The sequence below is a fragment of the Zeugodacus cucurbitae genome, chromosome 3, assembly GCF_028554725.1.
Source record: "Zeugodacus cucurbitae isolate PBARC_wt_2022May chromosome 3, idZeuCucr1.2, whole genome shotgun sequence".
Classification (NCBI taxonomy): Eukaryota; Metazoa; Arthropoda; class Insecta; order Diptera; family Tephritidae; genus Zeugodacus; species Zeugodacus cucurbitae.
This window is the reverse complement of record NC_071668.1, coordinates 877,936-895,300: the sequence shown is the minus strand read 5'-3', so window position 1 is coordinate 895,300 and position 17,365 is coordinate 877,936. Positions and strand designations below refer to the sequence as shown.

At 41.2% G+C, this 17,365-nt stretch overlaps 1 protein-coding gene across 13 annotated transcripts in view; it reads right to left on the bottom strand.

Moving 5' to 3' along the window:
* Nucleotides 1-17,365, bottom strand: part of LOC105209683 (protein split ends) — a 55,778-nt gene that overhangs the window by 12,153 nt on the left and 26,260 nt on the right. For 6 of the 13 annotated variants that reach the window (XM_054227273.1, XM_054227264.1, XM_054227267.1 and 3 more), the window contains 6 exons: nucleotides 11,912-12,232; nucleotides 10,779-11,833; nucleotides 9,351-10,280; nucleotides 8,170-8,760; nucleotides 7,953-8,098; nucleotides 33-7,824 (listed from right to left, as the gene is read on the bottom strand). In XM_054227273.1, coding sequence (XP_054083248.1) covers nucleotides 33-7,824; nucleotides 7,953-8,098; nucleotides 8,170-8,760; nucleotides 9,351-10,280; nucleotides 10,779-11,833; nucleotides 11,912-12,232 — 10,835 coding nt within the window. Of the gene's footprint in view, nucleotides 1-32; nucleotides 7,825-7,952; nucleotides 8,099-8,169; nucleotides 8,761-9,350; nucleotides 10,281-10,778; nucleotides 11,834-11,911; nucleotides 12,233-12,407; nucleotides 12,923-16,109; nucleotides 16,231-17,365 lie in introns of those variants that run through there. The other 7 variants (XM_054227271.1, XM_054227269.1, XM_054227270.1 and 4 more) reach the window with 7 other exon arrangements.

The following is a 17,365-nucleotide window of genomic DNA, read 5'->3' as shown; positions in this document are numbered from 1 at the left end:
AGATTTCATAAAATGGTGTTTGGGATACTTACTTTCTTTGTCGACTATTTCGTCCGATACATCACCGGATGTTGCGGATTCATCGATTTTTAGACTCGCTCCGCTACTATCAGCTTCATCGGCGTTCTCTTCTGTATCAGTATCGATTTGAAGTCCACGCTCGGATTGCGGTGTATCAACTTTAACATCCATCTCTTCTGTACTAAGGCTTTGTACGGCTTTGTTTACTTCCTCGGCATCTTCTTCTGGTTGCAACGGTTCGTTAGTTGTCTCAATAGCCTTAGCAGCAATAACGGCTTCTTCATCTGGTTCAGGAGCACCAACATTAACATTATCGACCACGGCTAAATCATCCTCAAGAGCGTCATCTTGGAAGGAGTAATCGATATTAGAAGAATTGCCAAAGCTTTCTCCCAATAACGCAAACACAGCACTTTCGGTCTCTTCCTGAGAGATTGTTACTCTTGACTTTGAGTCTTCCGTTTTATCCATATGTTTTGGAGCAAGATCAGGTGGGGATTCGACTGGAATTTTCGGTTCATCGGCATTTGCATCTAATATCGAGGAATTGAATTCGACGGATATAGATTTCACAGCCGACTCACTTATCTGTTCATCCAGTTTACCATCAAAACCAGGTATAAATATTTCAGGTTTCTTTTTTGTTGTCGTTGGTGTACCCAAACTAGATGAGGCACAGTTTGATTCTATGGATGCAGTCGTCAAAATAGTCATATCAGGCGCATTTGTTGCGCTTGGTGTGGATGAGGCGGCAGCTGTCGCTGATGTAAGCGAACTTATTGGAGAAGTAGTTGGATCGTAAACGCTGGATTGAGACTTATCATTCACAAATGGAGTTGTGTTTGTGGTGGGCGTATTAGGAATTGGACTGATCAGCTTCTTCTCGCGCATAGGTGATAGGGTCAGCATGTCAGCGGTGGATTTTGTTGACTGTAGAATCGATGAAACACCTAAATCAATATCATCATCAGTCAAACAAGGCAAACTGGGTGAGGGTTTACACATTGGTGAATGTGTGGGAGCCACTGAATTTTCACCGCTCTCATCCTTGTCGATTTGACTTTCTATGGTTTGCATTTGTTTTGCATTGGCTGCCATTATATCAATGGAAAGTTTGGAAATCGCTGGTGGTGACATAACGGAATGCTGTAGTTGCGACGAAGCGATTTGAGGTGGCATTTGCTGTTGTGGTTCTTGCGGCGGTGGATGATGTTGTATAGAGCTCGCTGAAGCACTAGACTCGCGACGTTGATGATGATGTCTCTCTTCTTTCGAACGCTTCTTCTTTTTCTTTTTCTCCTTGTTCTTCATATGGACTGGCGTTGCAGCAGATGCACTTGTGGAGACTCCCGACGGTATAAGGGTTGTAGCATTAGACTCGTGAGCATCTGATTTGTCTCTACGTGGGATATTCGAGTCAAGAGAATTTTCATCACCATCAGAAAAGCGAAATACATCAGTCATATCACTTCGGTAAGTAGTGGCTGTCGAAGGTGTGGCATCTTCAGTTATTTTGTTATCGGAATCTTCCATTAGTTGCGCCTCTAGAGCGCGTCCAGCCTCGTCAAGATCAACACTGTTCTCATCATCAATATGATGTTGCTTTCGCTGTTGCAGTGCTGAGAGGGCATGTTGTTCCCGCGATTTCTCACGCTCTTTACGTCGCCGTTCGCGTTTTTCTTTCCTGTGGCGTTCACGGTCGATAGGCCCGCCATCATCTCCGATAGACACAGGCGCCTTCTGTTTATTCTCCTCATTCTCTTCAACTGTGTGTGATTTCGGTGTAAGTGGATCCTGTTTGTAGGGGTTCAGTGCTGCCGAAACTACCGGCCCGGTTATGCTGCTAGACGATGGCAAAAGTCCACCATAATTTGTATCAACCGAAAAGTTCGAAGACAATTCTTTACCCTCAGCATCGGTAAACTGGGACTCTTCATCCGATATTGGGCCAAATATATCTTCCATCTTTTCACCACGCTTAGACATTGTCGTCTGGAGGTTAGCTGACTGTGTTATCGATGTTGTTGCTGCAACAGGAGTTGCTGGAATTGGTTGGGTAACAGCCACCGGTGTCGGCACCGGCAAGCTACACGCCGTAATATTCGCTTTTACTGTACTGCCAGCTGAATTTATCATTCGCGTGGCATCGAGGCTCTTCGACTTTTTCGATTTCCTTAAGCGATGACGCTCTTCTTTGGACAACTTATCTGAATCAATGCTGCCACCTCCATCACTCATATTACGCATTTTCTCCCGCTTTTTCTCTTTACGTTCCTTGTGGCGTTTCTTCTCGCATACGGACAAGTCATTCGCGCCATTGTTTGCATGAGCAATTGTTGTGGACAGTGACGAGCAATCACGCTTCAATTGATCAAATGGATCATATGGCGGTGACGGTAACGGTTTTATTTTAGGTTCCGGGCTGTTCATGTAATTCATCATATGGAAAGAGGCTGGTGTGATGGCAAGCAAAACATTTTTCGCCTCCGCAAGGCTAAACGCTGTTGGAACATTTGGCGTAGGGAGATTATTCTTCTGGCGTTTCTTGCTCTTTTTATGCTTCTTACGAGATTCGGGGGAACATTGTTGGTGAACATTCAGAGACGATTTTGAAGCTGAATGTTCCAAATTGAATTCATGGTCAATATTCTCAATCACTGAATTGCCTGTAAAATGTTTATACTCCTTTTTAATTTCTAAAGATGCCGCATTCGACTCGTCTTCCGTTTTAATGTACGGTTCTTTTGGTTTAATGTCATCTGACTCTGCCGTAGTCTCTGAAGGCAAAATTTCGGTTTTTATCTGCATTTTTAATTTGTTATCACAATCCTCCTCGTCAGTCAACTCTCGTTTGATTTTCATTTCTACAGCGGATTGCGACTGCGATTCGGAATCGGATGCTATACGAGTTGAGTGTGAATTTCTCTTGGTGGAGCTTCGTTTGCTTGGCGATGATGCCATCGATTTTCGCGCGTTGGCGTGTATTTCGTCTCCGGAGCTGTCGTCGCCATCATCATCGCACAGGCGCATCAATTTATGATGTATCTTGTTACGTCGTGCTTCTGCTTCAGCTGTTGTTGTTGAGTCCGAATCAGAAAACATTCGATGAGGGTGTGAAGATGCTTGCGAACTGCGACGACGCGTCGCCATATTTGTGTCATCATCGTCATCGGACGAGGATGTAAGATTGTTTTGATTGCGTGACTTGTAAGAACTGCTTCCGCCACTGCGTTGATTCCGATCCTCGAAATCAGAGTCTGAGTCACCTTCATAACTGGTTGAGCGTTTCTTTTCCTCTCGCTTAGCACGTGATTGTTTCAGCTGCGTGAATTTCGCTTTGATCTTCTTTTCCTCTTCGTGTTTCTGCATGTTCTTACAGGAGCGAGCTTTCACCTTATCGTACATCGACACGTAGGGCCCTTCGTCAGGTATGTCGAAAATGGAGTGTTTCTTCCCACTATTTGGATCGTCTGTGTCGTCCGAATCGCCCGAACTCATGATCACTCTCCGTGACGGGGTCGCTTTCGCGTTATTTACATGGCGATGATGTGCAGAATGTGACTGTATTAAAACAAGTCCCTCGTCCGAACAACGAGAGAATTTGCGTTCCGAACTTGTCCGGCTCTCTTGTTTACATTTCTGTATAGGCAATGTCATTTCGCCACTGTGCGAAACCGATGTTCGTCGACTTGGATTTTGAGTCATTTCCTCATCAGTCAAGTTGTTGCTAGTTGCAGACATTAAAGATTCAGTAGTTGATGGACGCTTTCTCTCACGATGATCACGTTTGTTTTTATGACGCACATGATGACTTCCACTGTGATCGCGTTGCTTGTGTTGGCTACCGCTAGTTACAGACCGCGACTGCTGCAGCGACGCTCCTTCATCACCGCTCGAGTTAAGCGAATTTCTGCTGAGGTAATTTTGTGTCGAACTCTCAAGCTCTTGATCCGAAATATTTTCATGATGATTTACTTTATCTGTCGACGGAACTGGAACTGCCATTGTCGGCATAACCGTAGCGGATGTTGATGCAGGAGATATAGTATTATTGTCTTCGCCTTCACCCTTACTGCTTTCTTTAGTGATGCTTTGGTGTTGTTGCAGCTGATGTCTATGGTGTTTGCTACTTTTGTGCTTGTTCGAATGTTCCTTGATCTTTGACTTTTCAGCGGTACATACAGTCGAATCCGAAATCCCTACATTTCCCGTTCCAATCTGACTTGACGTACGTTGATGTTGATGCTTATTGCTTGAGTGCTTGTGCGAATGATCAGAGCCATGAGTCGTTTCTTTCTGATGCTGTCGTTCATTTCCTTTTATCGCACTGGAAGCCGTTAACGTGTGTTGAGTCTCTATACGTAGACGTTTGACTGGGTCCTCACTTACTGAAGTGTGACTGTTTATGTTACCGTTATTACTATCTTGTGAGCTAAGACGCCGTTTTGGTAGGCGTATTGGAGAGTTACGTGAAGATTTTCTTCCACGATGCTTTCCGGATGCTTCAACAGCTGCTGGACTCTTTGGTTCATCAATTGCATTTTCTTTGTTATTTTGATGATCGACATCGTTGATCTTGCGTATTACCTCGCTTCCAGATTGATTTTTATTAAGCGTATGTGACAGGTCCTCATTTGTCTTATCAGTGGATTCTGGGTTTCTTCGCGAATGTTCCCTATGTATCTCTCGATCTTGACGCTTTATATCGTCATGTTCGACTTCTTCTCTTTCTCGTTCGCGTCTTTCGGATAGCTCTTTATTCGCTTTATGTTCGCGTTGCGCTTGTTCTTCACGTTCGCGATGTTCCTTCTCCTTACGCTCACATTCCAATCTCTCTTCACGTTCTTTTCGTTCGCGTTCTTCGCGCTCTTTTCGCTCGCGTTCTTCGCGCTCTTTTCGCTCACGTTCTTCGCGCTCAAGTCGTTCGCGATCACGTTGTTTTTGTTCACGTTCTCGCAGCAAGGCACGTTCTTGCTCTCGGTCTTCCAATTCACGACGTTGACGATCCTCAGCCTCTTTAAACTCTCGTTCTTCGCGCTCTTTTCGCTCGCGGGCTTCATGTTCTTCCTTTTGTTTGCGAATCTCACGTTCCTGGCGCTCCCTATCCTTATCACGATCTCTCTCACGCTCTTTCTGTGACTTATCTTTGTCTCTGTCCTTTTCAAGCTCCCTACCGTTCCGATCCCCTTCTAGTTTTTGCCCCTTTTCGGCAATATCACCGTAATTTTCTTCATTTTCACTTGAATCCGCTTCTACTCTTGGTGTAGATGTCGAAGCTCCCGAATGTTGCGAGTTTGTTGAGTTTTTCCGCCTTTCTGATGTACGATCACTTCGCCCTGAACGTTTTTCGGTTTCATTGCGATGATTGTGTTTGTGAGATATGCGTTCGCTCTTCTTTGATATCACCGATACACTATTCGCTGGTTGTTTCGCAACTTTGGGCATTTCCTCGTCAGTTTTAGTAATTCCTGTTGATGGCGAACTCCGGCTTATAGCATGAGTCGCCGCTTCGTTACTAGCTGTATGCGTATTCAAGGACTTAATTGTGCCAATATTTGTACTACCAGGAACTGAGATTGATTTCGTTAAAACCCGACTATCAATTTTTCCCACATTATCGTTATTCGATGTTGCCCATGGTACACTCAAGCTTTTGGTAATCGAATTTGTCTTCGCCCTAGCGCCACTCACACTCAAAGTGTTTGTATCCGCTGTGGTTATTTGGGTTGACTTCGGTTGTGGTGGGTCTGAGGGAGCGGGACCTGTGGGTGGAGCCGGTTGGGCTGCAGGTAGAGGCGCGGCCGTACTCGGTAAGGGTGGATGACTTGGAAATGGATACTGCAGCCCCTTCATGGCAGCTGCTAAACTACTAGCAGAAGCAGCTGTTCCTGCTATGCTACTAGCCGTTGTTGTACTTAAAATAGTGCTAATGCAGCTTGCCGCAGTCGTTGTTACGACTTTGGTCGGGCACGATGTTGTGGTTGTCGTCATACTACCGCTTACCGATGGGGATGGAGATGGGCTGTTATATGGTGATATTGATGCCTGTGGAGAATTCATAGGCGAAAGACTGCTCAATCGCTGCAAAAGGACCCCCGAAGATTTGTTTAGCGCTGTATTTCCACTGTTTGTGGAGCTACATCCAACCACTGGCGTCTTCGTGGCTGCCAAATTAGGTAAGCCCGGCAACGTACAAACTCCAATTATGTGTTTCGCCAATTGTTGGGCGTCTGAAGACGGCTCGTACCACTGGTTCTTCTTCAATCGCTGCAGATCATCATCGAATATTGACTTCTTAGCCAACACTGATTTAACAATCTCAGAAGGTTTGAGATCACAGACATCGATATCAGGAAACTTAAACCGTAATGAAGCAGAAGATGATGCGCTACTACCACCACTATGATGCTCGCCACCGCGATGTACATGCCGAAATGCAGTTGGACCTCCCTGACTGGCAAAGTCATGACGTTTTACTGCATTCGCAGTAGTGGCGGAACCATTACCACCACCATTTCCACTACTTGCGCCTCCACCAGACCAGCGTTCATACATCTCGTCCAAAGTTCGAATGCGCTCCTCCAATGAAGGACTGCCACTTATTTGCCCTGGAACATCGGAATCACTGGAATTCGAACTGAGCGAACGTGGTCGTAAAGGACTGACCATCGATGCTCCAGCTGAACCTGTTGCTGTTTGATTATAGTGCGTATGCGCGGGGTGATTGTGACCGTGGCTATGCTGCTGATGATGATGGTGTTGATGCGGACGCCAGTGTGATGAATATCGATTAGATGGACTATGTAAGGGATATCCCGGCACAGTAGAGGAACCAGATGACGCTGTTGAAGTCGTCGTTGTTGGCAGCGCGCTATGACTAGAATGACTACTACTGCTAACATTTGTGTTTGATAAAATGTGCGCACTGATATTGTTGCTGCACCCTGCCATAGATGATGAGGAAAGCATTCCGCCACTGCTATGGTGATAGCCACTCACATTGAGACTCGTGTGACTTGTAGCGTTCGAAATTGTTTGTCCTGCCAGACTATTGCGATGCTGATGAAAAAACTGTATACCGAATTTCGGAAGAGGCAATATCATTGGCTCATGCCGACATTCGCGGGGCGGACGCCGTGGATCGCTAGGCAATACTTCGGGGCGTTCGTCGCAAAGCGGAGTGCCTGGACGTGAGCCTTCCGCACTCTCTCCGCCGCTGGCATCGTGTGAGTGATGGGAATGTAATGGATGGCCACGACTTCGTGAACTGTGTTGTTGATAGTCGTCACTTACTGTGCCACCATTTCCACAGCCAATGGTGTTGGACAAGCCACCACTTAGCCCAGTGGAGGTAGTTGAAGTGAGCGTATTGCCGCTTCCATTACCATTACCACTGCCGCTATTATTTGCACCCGTGACTCGTCGCCTTTTGCAAGCAATTCCGGCAGACATCGCACTACTACCGGACACTTGATGGTGGTGATCACTTCCAGAGCCAGTACTACTCACGCTTCCATGTCGTGTAGAAACAGCTCCCAGTGTTGCCGTTATATCAATGGACGGTCGGCGAACCAGTTGCTGCTGATATGGCTGCATTGAGTGTGAATGTGTGTGATACTGATGTTGATGTTGGTGATACTTGAGACTGGGCTGATTATTAGAGTCTGAAAGGCGGCGCACTTCACTCTTTCGTTGACCGGCGGCTGTCGCGACATCATATTCAGTGGCATCACAGTTGGAACTTAGGTTAAATTTATGTTGAGCACCAGCATTGCTTCCTGTCTCCGATGAATGCGACTGAGACTGCAAATAGTAAATATTCATAGTTAGACTCATTGCATTCATAAAATTCGTTAAAACTGACAATACAATGCAAAACCAATTAACTAATTGGCTAAAGATTAATAATTATTGTTTGTTCTGTAACATACCGTTCCACTGCTGGTGGTCATGGAATGATGATGATCGATCTTAATACGCTTTCGCGGACTCACTATGCTTTCATCACCACTGGACGGGCATTCCTCAAGTTGCTCTAAAAGATGGGAACGTTCTTTTTGTAGAATTCTTATATCACCTGCAAACAGAGAGAGATAGAGATCGATGAATTTCTAGATTGCGTGTAAGCTAGTTTTATTGATTTCTTACCTTTTTGTTTCGCAGGACTTTTATCACAACGACGGCGACCACTGCCGCTGTTCACCGTCACTTCAAGCGTTTCAGTTACCCGCTCATTCGCACTTGCTGCTGCGTGAGCTCCAATGCCGCTCACGATGGGCCCCAATCGTGAGAGTAGAGGTGAGTCGGACCGCAAACCACCGCCAACACCTGTGGAATGGCCACTCTGTGGGGCGGCATCCTCATCATGGGAGGCACCCGAACCCTGACTATATTCGTCATACGAACGAAATCGACGCATGTCCAGGTAGTCGTAGTCAACGGTGTGTCGTGAACTACGAGATCCACGACTTCGGGCTGGCGTCGAATTGCCCGACATGGGTATGCTCTGCGCCACCAACGGGCTGTTTGACGTCGTGGAATTATTTCCAGTATTAACGCCGGCGACAATCGTTGCTGTTGGCACAGTCGCCGCAGAGTTTGCTGTTATGCTAGAACCACTGCAACTGCTGCTACTTCCAGGCGTATTACTTGGAGAACATCCATCGTTCGAGTTCTGATGGCGACTAAACGACGATGCGCGTGAACGCGATTGCGAGTCGTATCTGTTTAACCGATTCCCTGGAATAAACATAAAAAAAAACAAATACATTAAAAAAATAGAAATGTAATTATAGGTTAGAGTCGGAATATAAACAACAAATGTTCGATGAAAGATGGTTCGGTTCATTCATACTATTTTGGTTATATATGTAGTTACAGCTACACCCATAAAGCACTCATAACTATAACTATCGATATATAAAAATTTTGAGTAAACTGCGTCCAAACAAAACAAAACTAAAAATCCCCCAAATCTAGTCAATTGAAAAAATAATTTGTGTAATTTGTGACTTATAGAAACGAAACACTATTTAGAATGAGCCACGCCCACTTGTCAATGTGTGTAAAACCAATTGAGCTCACGGTTTCGAAGGATTCTTTGTGGTCTTTTCACTCCTTCGGTCTCGAACAAATTTAGTTAACGTCTTGTCGATAGTTAAAAAAATAGGTGAAAGATATTCAGACAATCATAAGACCTTCCATTCGAAATAAAACATTTTATGTATGTACATATTCATATGTAAATATATATTTTAGTCTAGGTTTCCGAAATATTTAGATAAAATGTTCGAATGGATGAGAAACTCTACTTTTATGTCGTTTCGCACCTGCATTCTGCTTATCCAGCTTATCATAGAAAGCATCCTGACATTCGCGTGAAGCAAAATCCACTTGCAATCGTCGGCCGCGTAGTGTTGCACCGCGCATCTCTTTTACGGCGGTCTGGGCGTATTGTATTTGGTCGTATTGGACCAGCGCTAAATGATGCAATCTATCCACAATCACTTTCGTAACGGTGCCATAGCGGGAGAAATGGGACTGTAGTAACGATTCGGAGATCTTCTCCGTTACTCCATCTATCCATACACAATTCGTAGGCATCGACTTTCCAAATCCCAATTTAATCCGATTGCTTCCCAGATGCTCGCCATCCATTTTACGCATTGCCTTCACCACAGATATTATATCCGAATACTGACAGAAGGCATATGCTTGGGTACCCTGCTTCTTAATGTCGACTTCGATTATTTCACCGAAACAGTCGAAATGACTCCGTAACTCACTGGCCGTTATCTCTTTCTCTAAATTGCCAATGAACAGGGTACGCGTCGATTTCGGATGATACTCATCTAGTTCAGCTTCGTATGGTCGGAACTCGTTATCTTCCACATCATAACCTTGATAGGGTTCTACTTCAATTTTACACCCAAAGAATAGCTTATCTTGTGAAACTTCCAATGCTTTCTCCACGTCATCTGGCTTTTTGAAGCAAACCAATGCATAGCGCTCTGAATTTTGGCCAACCACCTTTACCCAGGTGACTTTGCCATGCTTTTTGTACTCATGGAAAAGACCATCCTTCAAGGATGTGTCTGAGGAACGTGCGGGTAAATTGCGTACACATATAGCGAGCGGACGATTGTCTTCGGAATGAACAATGGGATTGACGGTGTTGCAGGATGAACTATTGCCACTGCTACTACTGCTGTTGCTTGAGTTACTGCTGGCAGTGCCACTGCCCGCCATTCCACTTGTACCTGTTCAAAAAACGAGACCAACATAATCATAATTATTCATTAACATATTATACGTATATAGTGCTAAATAGACAAGCTATAATTTGGTAAATACATATGTATGTATGTATCACAACACTCCATCGCAACAATTGCCCATCAAAACATAATCCCTTTCATTGTCGTTTTACATTTTACACATATCAAAAGTAGGCGTGGTCAGTCACTTCTAAAATGGAGAATAGAAGAAAACTCATTTCTAAGGGAGGCTCTAATAATTCTAACCTCTGTCACGTATGTATGTACTTCAATAGCACCATATAAAGTTATGAATACCGATTATTAAAATTTGGAAAAAAAAAAACAGTTTTCATTATCAGAATCTGTTTGCCAAATACATATCTGTTTGAAAAGGGGGTTATATTCACATATTAAACATCTCAAATACATAGAAGACTCTAAATAGAGTGCTGGCGATGAATGAACGTAAGATAGATTAGTTATTACTGCAGTCCATACCTTGAGGAGGGGTCGTAACTGCTGATTGTAAATTTCGCGATTTGCTCGTCAGTCCGCACGCAGATTTGCACGGAGTTGATTCACTGCCTCTAACTGGACTTGATGCGTGTGAATGGGATGAAGTGTTTGATGAGGAGGAGCTATGTGACGAGCTGTAGCTACTGGGTGAACGAGAGTGCGAACGGCTCGATGATGTCGTGCTCCGTCCATGCAAACGATGTGTTCGCGCTGAATGCTGTTGAAGCAGGTTTTGTGTAGACGAGAGGGGAGAGGTGGCGCAACTGCTCGCAGCAGCTAACTCTGGAGCTGTGGAAGAGGTGGTGTTATTATTGATGCCAATTCTATTTCTAAGGAGCTGAATTTCAGCGTCTGCAGCCGCTTCAAAAAAAGATGTTGCTACATTTAGGACGCCAATATTATTGTTACCATTTGCGTGACCTCCAACAGCTGACTGCGATGATAACGTGGTGGATATGCCTGTCGCATGCGTTGGCGGTATTAGATTACTGCTACTGCTTAAACTACTGCTATAACTACTACTGATTGTACTACAACTGCCACTGCCATTGCCACTATTGGTTGCAAACGAGGATGTTGTCGAAGTTGCTGTTGGTGCACCCATGCCTATTCCCGACGTATCCGTCGTCATAGTCGATGTAGCAAGTGAATGCTTTGACGATTCCAACCCTATTTCGGATGATTTAGCAATTTTATTCAAATTCGAATTGTTCTTCATCCAATACGCACTAGACGCTGAAGCTGTTGCTGTTCCTGCCGCTGTGTGCGACGTTGATGGACTTATGTCCGGCACAGTGCCGTAATAATTGCTCCGCTGGTGCGTTGTTGACGTGCGAGCAATTGCCGATGTGGTGGAGGAGGCAGGTGTGGTGATTGAATTTGAGGTGGAATAAAAGTTGTGGATGCAGTTGATGCCTACTGTTGAGGCGACGGCATTGCCACTGCCACCAGGACTGTTCGTATTCGTCGCAGCAGCGTCGTACCATGACGACGGCAGTGCACGGTTATAATTGTTGATGGTGGCACCGTTGGAACTTCTGCAACGTAAATTTTATTATATTCTTCCTACAACGCCAATATCATAAAATTTTAACAGTTCATGTTTTTCTACTTGCCTCTCGTTTAACTGTGCAGATAAATATGGTCCATTTTTGTACAAACGATCACGTGTTCTATTACGATTATCTAAAGTGCCACTGGCACTAATACCGGGACCACCAGAAGTGACAGTGCCTACAGGGGATATATCCTGTATAGACGCCGTTGGACTTGACGTTGCCAAGCTGTTTGACGTTTGATAACCACCGTTGCTTCCCACAGACGGGCGGTTCGAACGACGCGAATAGGTGTCGTTATCTGCAGCTAAGCGGGAACTGCGTTCATAGAAGCCACTGTTCCGTTCTGTGAAATTAGGCGGTGAAACGTCTTCAGTAGACCTAGAATATTACAAAGGAGAAAACCGCTTGTAATTTAGTACCTTGTCATTTGCAATTATACCCTGTCAATAGCAATAACAACATAAATTCATATTCTTAAACCAACAACAATCAATGCATATAGTATTTATTATAATCGATGGCTACTGTACCACCGCAGCAATGATCCTATTACCTTTTCTTCATCTTGATCATATGTTCTGAATTACACAGAGGTCAAGAAAATCCATTCAGTGAGTAAATATTCAGGGCAATATCCCTAAAATACTTGGTATATTCCTCCAACAATTATCAAGTAATTATTTAGTTGAAACACTTTGAAACTTGGTTTGGTCTATTCCGTTACGAGATAAATATCAATACATAACAATTGTTATCGAAAATATACTATAGACCACACAAATAGAGTTTGCAAATCAAAAATGTTCACTTCTCACACAAAATACAAGATTCAATGTTATTTGTTCATGAATACTCCGTTTAAGTTGTAACTCACAACAATTGGCTAAAGACATGTTCTCCCTAATTGCGAATGTGAATGTGTAAATAAGTACGATAAATGTGCGTTCGAGCACCAGTGCAGCCAAATTTTCATTACCAAAAACACCAAAACAAAGAATAAACTTTACACTAAAGGCTAAATTTTTCTTTTGCTTAAAATAATGCCCTTCAAACGAGTTTTTTTTTTAATTCTTTAAATTTAATACAGACTAACGCAATTATTGGAGGAAAGATCAAATTATTACGAACATTGCTTCAATGAGTGTTTCTTGCGAACCAAATTTTCCTAATTTAAAACTCCGAGTGAGATCTATTGCATTAAATAAATATATTTCTTTACCCGATTACGATTCTACAATAAAGGGATATCTACGCGTGTTTTTTATATTCCATGATAGTGTTGGCTTCTAAGATGTCTGTTATTATAAGTTAGACATTTTACAACAAATTGAAGATAAAAGAAACGGAACCGGAAATTATAAGATGTCGGTTCAAATTCTACCATATAATTGATACATGTATGTAAGTCTGACCGATTAGTTTGATGCTCCACCGCAACGAAGTTACCAGTCAACAAAGTACATGTTTTCATGTAAAAGATCCGTATTTTGACCACAGGCCTATACATAGCATATAAATGGCAGTAAACGGTTATGTGTTTTATTTCGCATACACATTTGTACACATATGTATGTGTACTTATATGGATCCATAAATCCACGCACCAGGATCCTTGTTTTGCCCTGCTAAGGCCATATGTACGTTAACCTTTTTTTAGTTTTGTTGGGTTTGAACAATTGTTATTATTTTAAACTCTCGACCTCAATTAAGCTCATCTGTGTTCTCTTATTGCTCTCGCCCTCTGTCAAGTTAAATGCAATTTACGTGAATTTCAATTCTATGTAGCTTTGCTTTTGACGAGCGCTCAAACGAGAAATGAACGGGATCCCTCATAGGACGTAGTTGAATTGAAATTATATACATATGTACATATAAACATAGGTTCATGCTATGTTTGTAAAAGGAAGGCCGTTATAAAATAGAATCTAAAACTCAGTAAAATTTCTCAAATTGAAAGCCCGGAGTATATTCATTCATATTCGAGCTTGGAGAAAAGTTTATATAACAAAATACATACATACATGCATATATGTATATATATACATATACATAAGACAAAAAGTAGGAATTTATCATCGCTAGCTTGAACAAACATAATATGTAAGTATACACATAGGCGGGTTTGTAAAACTTTATACTAAAAGAGAGTCCCATCTACATATTAACCAACGAGCAGAGAGTCTCCGCTTTTGCGCATGATCCTTTTCTGTCTTCAAATTACCATGTACGTACGTATGAGCAGATATACATAGTTAATTTTGAGCAGCATAAGTAGATCCCTTCCACAGCGGTGAAGGCAGAACCCGTGGAAATATGAATGTTAACCGATGCATATAAATAACCTATGTACAATCCATATGTTTTCGTAATATGCAATGTGTTCTTATATAAATGCATATGTATCTATGCTCTACCATAGTGAAAACATACATAGTATGTACTGAGTCAGCTTTCTTTGTTCTTGGACATCAATATTACGTGCGATAAAACAGTTTGTATTGGAAATAATACCAACATTACTATGTTCGTACACAGATAGGATTACCATAAGGTATACACAACCAAACTGCGGCATAATTATAACGCTCCGGTTAAAAAGATATGGGTCGGTGAAATGGAAAATGAAAGCATCATATTCATAGAAGGTATTTTTGGACGATCTAACATTGAATTCGATCACAATTTTTTACAAGAACGACGCAAAAACAAACTGAGGTGTTAAAAATATTATTACATTTATAAAATTGACATTTTTGTTCTGTGAAGCCTCTCATTCTGTGCAAAAGGTTCGTTACAAGATAACGATTTGAAACGTTGAAGTATATCATTAAGAAATGGATCATATTATATAATTACAGACAATGGTATATGAACGTATATACACGCAAATTATACACGTCACAAATAAACAAATTAATTCAGAATTATACAACTTTTGGAGATCTTGCGTGGTACTGTGAGAAAATTACAAGTATTTACATTGAGATACAATGGAATTGCCGCATACATACATACATATGTATATATCTTACAAAATATTTCAATGCAATAACGTGTCTCGCACAACAACAAAGAAGCCCAGAATATTAATGAGGCGTATGTATGCAATTTCATATTAGATAAGTCACACATATAATTTAAGTTTATGTAATAAGCCGAACATCGGAGATACAATGATGAATAACTCAAGCTATTTTAGTCTCAGAAAAAACTGAATTGCCGCAACATCTTTTTACAATACCTATGAGAACTTCGCACAGCGATTAATAACTACGCACAAGCAGCAATAAATATACATACGTTTGCAAACGACATGGTTGTATGTGATATATGGTATGTATTTCAAGGGTCAACACCACTTCAGAAGAAACGCCTTAATTAGAAACATACAGATAATCTTATTAATATTGAAGAGTGCTGATTGTCGCATACTTCTAATGTAATCTATAGAAGTGATCCATATAGAAATTTGTTTTTCGAAAATCCCCAGCTGCCATTAGCACTATTTTAATATTTATTTGTCATCATGGAAGCCTTTCGATTTATTTCGACATTAAAGAACTATTTGCAAAACGATGCATTAGAATTTCGTGTAATACTACCTCAAGTCCTATTTAGCCTTAGAAGCCTACTTAGTGTAGCAGAAATCAAAATAAGACGAGCAGAACCAACAGAAGTAGATTACGACCTATTCCTTACGAGGCCACAAATCACAGAATTCGAAGAACGGCAAGCAAAATATGTCCAGTTAAAAACATTTTGAATATAAGTATGTCAGCATTGACCTACATGAAAGTACTTACGATTTAAAAAACAATATTTGTCGGTATACTTATAATATACAAATAATTATTTACTTTATAATTAAATAGAATTGTTTTATATATATTTAATTTTATATATATTTAATATAGTTGTAATTATCTAAAAAACCCTCAATTATTTAATGGTTTTAAAATGTTTCTTATGGGCTTATCCAAAAAAAATTGTACCACCGAAGAAGATAAATTTTGAAAATATTTTAATAAAATATTATTATGGTGTCTTGGGACCAGATGCAAATATTATTAAATCAGATAAATGTGTGTACGTTTTCTGCGCTTTTTAGTGAGGACCTGGGGATTTCTAACATAAACTTTCTCCGGTTCGTAATTTAGCTTTTGTGATAACATTCATATGTATGTATGTCTATATATAACGGTATATCTAGGAGGAAATCATTTTTATATAAAAATGTCATTGAATTGGTACTTACATACGCATATGTGACCACTTTTTACCATCTCAATAATCCAGGACTTGAGATGGGCAAACAGCAGTACGAACGAAATTATATATACACACATATGTACATGTGAAAGAGTTTGAATACGTACCTATAAAGAGAAAATACAAAATATTAGAGTAATGAAATACAAAATTTATATTTAATAATACATAAACATTCGAGTATATTATATATGTACGATTTCAAAGAAAGAATCTGTCAAAAATTAGATAATATCCTCTCGTCTCGTAGTCTCGTAAATCGCAGAAGAATGCTAATATAAAGCGACAACATCAACTAGGCTTTATTTCTTAAGAAACTAAGGAACCAGAAACAAATAAACAACATTTATTTCAAATCGACTTTTCGATTTGCCCTCAGAACAAGCAGATTCATGGCGCGTTGAAATTGAGTTATAAAAGCCAAATTACTGGGTATTTTCTGTCTATTGTCCTCGAAAACATGTATTAACTATACTATATATGTAGGTAAGGGAAGTCATATCAAATGAGAATAACAAATATGTAATGAATAATATGAATAAAAAAATATTGCGTAGATACACGCAAACATATGTACATCGCTATCAGGGCGAAGAAACCAAAGGTGTGGTAAGAAAAATTTCTCTACATAAGAGATTGTGTTTGAAGAGTTGGTGTCGCTAAAAAGCACCGCCGTCGTTGCTAATTGCAAACATTATCATGACTATGGAAAAGTACAAAATACAACTGATCTATGTTCGCCTATATATATGTATGTATGTGTGTGCACTTGTGTAGAACATGGGGGGTTTCTGGTACTCTACACGAGATAGACGACGACTCCACTCTCACACATAAGTACAAACATGAGTGTGTATAAGATAAATTTTAAAGCCGATTTTTTCCACATCATCAAAGTCATCAACAAAGGCGAAGAAGCTTTAAGCAAAATCGCGCAAAGAAAAGAAAATCTATTAACTGCTCTTGTTGTTGTTGTTATGATTGCAAACTGTTATCATAGTTTTTGTACACTGCTCTGCACATTGTGTTTCCGCCATCGTTGCGTTGCTTTGGTTTCTGTCGCCGATTTCATTCCCGCTCTAGTGTCGCTCGCTCAGCTTGTCTGTCTTGCAACATGTTTTATTAGTTCGTATGTTTGCTGTGTGTTTCGTCTTTCCGCTTATTTTGCCAGCAGTTCAATGAACTTAATTTCATATTTCGCGCGCGCGCGCTTCTTAATCGCAGCTCTCCCATTTCATTTTT